The sequence below is a fragment of the Anopheles coluzzii genome, chromosome X, assembly GCF_943734685.1.
Source record: "Anopheles coluzzii chromosome X, AcolN3, whole genome shotgun sequence".
In the NCBI taxonomy this organism is placed as follows: domain Eukaryota; kingdom Metazoa; phylum Arthropoda; class Insecta; order Diptera; family Culicidae; genus Anopheles; species Anopheles coluzzii.
Window position 1 is genome coordinate 17,200,890 of NC_064669.1, and position 7,647 is coordinate 17,208,536.

Genomic DNA, 7,647 nt, shown 5'->3' on the forward strand with positions numbered 1-7,647 from the left:
CTCTAATAACTGCACCTTGTGTTTGTACTGCTGCGTGTACTACCTGGCACCGAGCAACATGTAACGCTGTATAGATGTGTAACAAACAGAAAGAAAGGCTAGTGCTTTTGTGTGCTGCACCTGGCAGGGATGGTTTTTTTTGTCCCGGCGTCAACGGCCTGCCAGCATACTGTGGCCTCTGTGTATGTGGTATATGCTCGTCTCGTACGCCACATCTGCTGCTTCTGAAAAAGCGCTCCCCTCTTTGTCCCTTAACCTGTGGAACAGTATCTGCAGGACGTGTGATGATCGTTCCAAGCGTACCAAGCTTGTGACGCAAACCAATACGATTGGTTCCCATTGGATAGATGTATAAAACAGAAAAAAGTTCTTTATCAAAAATCTCGAAATTATGCAGCGACCATCGGTCGGCTATCACACCGTACAGGTTCCGTTCATCTGTTCCATTACTAACCGCACAAACCGCCATTGAAATGAAATCCTCCATCTCCATTCGCTGTGCGCTGGCATTGTGTGGCATTTGTTGGCTGTTGCAAGCTGTCTCATCGATCCATCCTCCATTCATCTCCTGCCTGTATTGTCCTCGGCTGTTTGCTAGTATGTGTGTTTGCGCGTGCTTGTTCCTAGTGTGCTGTAGTAGCCTCTCTGTGAGAATGTGTAGGCCCGTTGGTCTTTCAGGTTGTCGTAAGGCACTGTTGCACGGCATCTTACAGGGTTTCTTCGCTCATCCGATGACAGGATGACATACTTTCTCCTGATTTGTTGGTAAAAATAAGTAATACACTCTGCCATTGGTATTGTCAGAGATGCGAACATCACTCCGTAAGATGCCCAAAACGGTGTACAAAAGCGATCAGGATCCGCTGAGAAACCCTGTAGGCTGGGGCTGTATGTTCCGTGTACCGGTGTACTGGTGTTTCGCACAAAGCTGATCACGTCCAGCTGCTGTTTTACTGTGTCGCTAACTAGTGTTACGTTTTGCTGTGCTTATTAGGTGCATCGTTGTACTTAGTGCTACTGCATTCCAAACATGTTCCCCGGTTGTATAGTGTATGTGTACGCAAGATGCGAGATAATGGATGTGCTTGATCTTGTGTAGTACCTACCATGATTGTTCTCCTTCCTTCTCAGATTTGAAAACTAGCAGGCATACTAACTACGGGCTAGCTACGGACTAGCCATACACACGTTGTTTTAATCGATCTTTAATTCCTTACGTACTCTTCTCTATGCGTTCTCTTTTCATCCCCTAAACTCATCCAACGCTACGCTAAGCAGTGCAGCAAACTACCACGCGCACTATCGCTAACACAAAAATGGAATCGCAGGATGGTTCTGCCGCCGTTACCACCAGAACTACAGGTACGTGACCGCATTGTTCAACGTTTGGCCGTACCGGCGTACTGATCTCTAGCGTGTTTCGTTGCAGTTACAACCAAGACCGTTGCCTCGAGTGCTCCCAAGCCGATGTCACCTTTCGCCAAGTTCCGGCAGCTCGACAAGCAAAACTCGCTCTCATCGCAATCACCTCCTAAGTAAGTTAGCACGATAACAGCTATCGGTAAAATACCGGCTATCGAAAAGACCGTCGCTACATATTTTTTTATTATAATGACCTTCCATCCCACATGCAGAAAAGATTATTTATGACAATGACAGTTAGAGCTAGGGAATACAGTGGAAGGCTGAGCATGATGATAAAGGGTTCTTACTCTTGATTTGATACAGTTGGCATGCTTACTTCCTCTATGCACTCTCTGCGACAACACGTCGCAAGGAGTGCAGAAAGCATGTCAAACGTACGTTGTTTTCGAACGTTCTAGTCGTGCTCAGATTTCAATTGCATCCCCGTACAGTCTAGAAAGCTCCCATTTACACAATCTCATATAGTAGTAACATCCTAATCGTATTCTTTCATTTCTCATCTCTTAAAAAAAAAAAACCTCGGTCGGTAGTATTAAACAACTTTGCGCTAATCATTTTACGACCGTGGCATTTACGAAATTTACGCCGAATGTCTTACAACTTTGGGAACAGAAAGAACTGTACCATCCTAACCGACGCACACGTTAACAGGCATGTTGGGTAATTCTTGGGATAGCAGCCTAAAACCCGTACTCGGTTGTAGACCGAGGAGTGTAGAACGTTAAGCCGTACAATCTCTAAGATATGATTAGAAAGTAGACCACAAGTGCCTTTAGTGCAGTCTGAAAATAGTAGAGTAGCGCGATAGTATCGTAAGTCCTAACCACGTAACCATTACACTTCTCAAAAGAGCTTCGTAATTAATCCGGGTTTTTTTCATATAACCATATCCTGAGTGAATTTTCCCCTAAAACAATCCCAGACTTATCTCTAACCTCCTCCCATACTCATTTACTCATGTAATATCTCATCAACGCCATCGATCGATCGAAATCAAACTGAAGAATCAAACCCCAAACAAGCAGGGCAAATATTTCTTTCCATGTATTTGATACCTGCTACGAATGTGTCATCATCGCGCAGGCTATCTACCTTGGAAGAAGATCTTCTGAATGCAATTGCAGAGGAAAAAGCCATTCCATCACGACACCCTCAATGGCTGTTGGTATTTCCATCCGCCCCTAGCTGCCCTCCTTTAGATCCATGCTAGGCTAAGACAGCGTCTCTGTCTTTTGTCCTCGAGCGCCCAAAGGCGTCGATTTTGAATTTCCGTTTTCAAAATTTCCCAATAGTCCAACATTTTCATTTTTTGGCTATATATAACATTCTTACAACCTGACGTCCCAATCTTTACCCGCTTGTTACCCAATCTCGTCCTTTCCCGTTTCGAGTTATCCCATTTTCGACTACATGCGGCCTGAAGACACCATGGTATTTGTTTTTCTTGTTGTCTATGACACTCTGATCATACACGAACACGCACACACACCGTGTCTGGCTGGGTGTTTTCGTTTTTTCTTCTTCTTATTCTTCTTCTTCTTGCTGCACACGCTCCCCGTCTATAGCTCCCCTAAGACACCGTCCACTCCGACGACTCCGTCCGGCGCGATGGGTGGTCCGATGTTTAAGTTTACCGATCCCGCATTGAATCGTCGCGCCGCAACTGTTAAGGATCAACTGTTGCAGTGGTGCCAGATGAAGACGAAGGAATACGAGGTACAGCACCCTTTTTTGCTAGCTCTCTACTCTACATTCCCATATTCCCATGCTCCATCCCGACCGACCCCAACCATTCCCGTTCTGCCGTTTTGCCCGCCGCCTATCCTGCCCCCCCCCCCCCCCCTGCCAAGCTTCTTCTTCTCTCGTTTGACCGGACTTGTGCCTCGGTGTTTGTTTTGTCGTGTGTGGCTCCTATTTTTCCTCCTTGCGACGTACCCGACGTACGAATTCCAGGTGGCGTTCGAGTTGACTACTGTAACTGATTTATTTTGTTTGGTGTAATTTTGTTTTGTTTTATATTGTTTTGGTCCCAGCTTGTCCGCTGAAGGATTGAAGCGCACAGCCTGCATTATTGCGTTGCAGCTGGCGACAGTGCATGGCTAGGCAAACTGTCTCGTAGTAGTCTTTGTGGATGTTTTGTGTTGTTTGCTAATGTCTGCTTTCTTCTTTCTTCCGCTACCGTTTTCCAACCACACCATCGCATGTACAGAGGGTGCCACCAAATACGCACTACCGATTAGGGGTGGAAAAGATTGCAAAGCGAAAGCATACTCTCACTACCCTCTGTTATGTTCCTCTCTTTTCCCTGTACACCACCCGGTACTCCCCTGTCACAAGCTTTGCAAATGGCTTATTGTAAATGTTTATCGCGCGAGCAAAGGGTCACAAAACAGTTGCACAAGCCACAAATAGGTGAATTCAACGCTCCAAGCGTCCGTTGTCCGTTGTTGGATAAGTTTATTTAACGAGTTGTTACCGATCGTACCATTTGGCGTGCTATTTATAAGGCATCATCATCAGGACACCAAACAAATTTAAGCAAGCGGAACACATTTAACACGGTAGATAGGAAGAAGTGCGATTTTGTTTTAATTTTCTTGAAATCCATTTTATAAATCACCAAAAGTAAAGACTTGTAGACCCAAGGGCCAGCGAAACACCCTTGAATAGCGTTTAAGTTGTCGACATTGACTTTGAGCATGAAAAGTATTGAAAAATTGCGCCAACAAATTTGACACTTTTAACTTTAAAAATAAAACTATTTTCTAAGAGAACGTTCCATAAAGTACATGAGCATTTACTTCGGCAACAACATGCTGTAGAAATAAACTCATATTTATTTTTCTGATTGCAAAGTTTCCCATTTTTTGTCCTCCCACACATTAGAGGAAACATAAATAAATTCACAACAGGGGGACAGTATAGAGGTACATTTCTGGTGCACAAATTATTCCACATAGTTTTTTTATTTGTATTGACCCAAGGAACCACGGACGTGATCACTCTGACCCTTATTACACAGCCTTGCTTAATTGTTGTAACCGGATAAAAGTCAGTCTCCTTCCGCTATAGGTCTAGTTCGAACCACGATCTGAGCTAGCGTGCTAACGACTGGACTGCGATACCCGTTTCGAGCAGCATCTCGATAGCCAATCTTGACCGCGTTTCGCTAAGCTTAACAATTATCCTCGCTTGCTTCTTGTGTGTGCATATTGTGAGCAGCACATTTCGTGTGGTGGTGTGAATTTTGAAAATTAATACTAACAGCTAAATTAGTTTGCAAATGGTGATAGAGCTGGGTGTGTTGGTGTAGATCCGTAATTTAGACATGTGTTTGTATTGGATGTTTTTTTAAGTTTAAGTTTTTTATGTTTAATGTTATTGCAACCTTACTACTACTAACAACCAGCATGTCGGTGAAAGTCGAACGATTCCAAGCACCTACTCCCATCGCCACCCCATTCGCTAATCCCATTTTCCCTTTTCCAGCCAGTGTTGAACGATTGATATCGGGTACTGTGCGCCGCACCGATACTCGCCTCATTACCCCGAAAATGTGTTGAAAATGTGTTCTAACTGTTTACCATTCACACTCTATTCCATGTGTTTATTTTGCCCTTCCTCCTGCCGCCCGACCATCGTCATCGATCCTTCGACATCCCAGAACGTTAAAATAGAAAACTTCTCCACCAGCTGGTCAGATGGAATGGCATTCTGTGCGCTGATTCACCATTTCCTGCCGGATGCTTTTGATTTTAGCAAACTAACACCACAGCAGCGTCGCCATAATTTCACCCTCGCCTTCCGAGTGGCTGAGTAAGTAATGAACGCTCCTCCAACCTTTATCCGATTTTCTGACTGACCTCTGTCCTCGTTTTCCTTACCTTCAGTGAAAAAGCCGGGATCGCGCCCCTACTGGATGTGGATGATATGGTTGCCATGCGAAAGCCTGACTGGAAATGTGTCTTCACTTACGTGCAGTCCATTTATCGACGTTTCAAAAACGAAATCTAAAGCGAACATACAAACACACAAGCACACTCTCAGACTAAAAGGATGCTGATTGAGCGGAGCATATTGCACATGAAAAAGATATTACTTTGAAGAAAATACCGCAACCTAATGCGACACGGGCAACACGGGCGTCAAACGGAAAGTGGTTGTGATTGTTAAAGGTTTTGTTTTTTTCTCCTGCTCTTATTTATTTAAATCTGTTTATTTTGTTTACTGTTTTTGTTTCACAACGTTTGCTTTGCCGCATTAGGCTGCCCGGGTTTTATTTCCGGAATTTGTTTTTAAATTTTCCGTTACTTAAAAAAACAACAACACGCAAAATGCAAAGTGCGCACATTTCCATCCTTCTACTTGCCCAACACAACCCCCTTTAATACACTGGGAGGATTCTGCGGGTGGTCATGAAAAGAAAAACCCGAAGTGGAGACTCCCGCACCCCGTATCTTTCGCTTGGAAGGGAAAATGTCGAACGTTTCCCATCATTTCGTAGCTAATTGTTTTGTGTTGCGGCCCTGAACAGAGGTCGATTCTTTTGCTTCCGTTCGTCGAAGTTAAACCGAATCAGACACACATATAGACACACACCGATCCATTAAAAGAGTGAAGATTCCATCTGAATCCACGGTTAGAAGTTTCTTATTGCTACTTGACATAATCACACAAAACACATATTTTACTCTCTAAAAGAGGTTTTATCGCAGGGTAATTGGGTTCGTTTTCGCTTTTGCTTAAATTTTGCCCCACGCACGTATATTTGCGTCCGAGTTCGTGAATCTGGACAGAGATGTTTATTTCGATCGAAGATTGACATAGCGAGTCGGGCGTACTAGCGCAGGTTAGTCGGCAATGGCGAGACAGGGCAGCACCTCTAATAAAGATATTGATTAGGTTGTTCATTCGCTCTAGTCCCAGAAACAACAAAAAAAAAAATTAAAAAAATGAAAACTTTGAGAGCGAGTTCTATGAACAAAAGGTAAAACTATGTAAAACACAGAAGCGAGACGAAAGAAGTTAGGATTGGTCGATAAAAGAGGAATGTGTTTTTTTGTATTTATTCTTACAAAAAGATGATATATATATATTTGTTTTTTCGTGTTTATCCTTATTATGCTCTCATGATTAATGTTAGTATGCATATATTAAACTTTTTTTGAAGAACCACTTATTAAGAGTCAAACGCGTTTGTTCGATGAAATCATCGTTATCGTTAAATACATGCCTTAAACACGCTTCATTGTTACAGCTACCGTGTTCTCCTAGTTGATCCCCTCTCTGAAACGGGAATCTTTTCTTCGGGAGGCACGATTCTTTCACATTCTCAGCGTTTATTGTACTGCTTCTTGCCCATTGTAAACCTGGATCAAGTGAAACAGGAAATTAAATTGTAAGATACACAAGTGAAGAATATTGCGAGTAAGGATAAATCCTGATTGATGATGAAACACAGAAACGGGAAATAGTGATACTGCAAATATTGTTGAGATAACGAAGGGGTCAAGAAATGGAAAGCAACCATCGTATCCTGGTTTTGGTTTTTATATCGCAAAATATTGAGATCGAGAGAACGGGATAGAAGACCGATGAAGAGCGATATGTAGTACTGAGATGATATTACTTTGAACATAATGCTTTCGCTGCGTATCACATACGTTCAACTAGTTTCTTCACTTGCTTCAACTGTGTCTGTGGCTTTTTTTTACATTTTAACTAAGCGCTGTCAAACGTTCAAACATGTTGACACTACAAAGGAAAATAAATGAAAACTAATTTTATTAATCTTATCAACCACGCGTCAGCGTATGTGTGTTTTGGACTCTGCTGTACTGTGTAAGGCCTTTTCAACGGTAAGTACCAGTTAATATTTTTGGCACCCAAGAAGTCGTAACATTTCTTTTGTTTCTACAATTCTTAATACTACTTGCTAACTATTTGGAGTCTAACTAAAGAATAATCACTATCTATTGATTTATTTATTTATTTATTGAAGATAATTGCGAGGCGCGCGCAGGGGCCTTTGCAATATTAAAAATAAAATAATACTTAACACTTTGACCGCCGGTCTGACGTCACAGTTTTTGAGTGAGCACGTAGCGCATGGCAAGAGAGCGATGAGAGCGACAGTTTCTCGTGCATTGGTAATCACTCTTTTGTTTAATGGCGATAACCCAAACGTCCAAAACACGATGAATGGGTAAAACTATGGACCTG

At 42.7% G+C, this 7,647-nt stretch overlaps 1 protein-coding gene across 1 annotated transcript in view; it reads left to right on the top strand.

Moving 5' to 3' along the window:
• Nucleotides 1-7,220, top strand: part of LOC120961659 (uncharacterized) — a 45,774-nt gene extending 38,554 nt beyond the window's left edge. Inside the window, exons 10-14 of the mRNA XM_049611092.1 lie at nucleotides 1,279-1,362; nucleotides 1,430-1,535; nucleotides 2,991-3,141; nucleotides 5,090-5,241; nucleotides 5,316-7,220. Coding sequence (XP_049467049.1) covers nucleotides 1,279-1,362; nucleotides 1,430-1,535; nucleotides 2,991-3,141; nucleotides 5,090-5,241; nucleotides 5,316-5,439 — 617 coding nt within the window. The 3' untranslated portion in view covers nucleotides 5,440-7,220. The remainder of the gene's footprint in view (nucleotides 1-1,278; nucleotides 1,363-1,429; nucleotides 1,536-2,990; nucleotides 3,142-5,089; nucleotides 5,242-5,315) is intronic.
• Nucleotides 7,221-7,647: the final 427 nt, after the last annotated feature.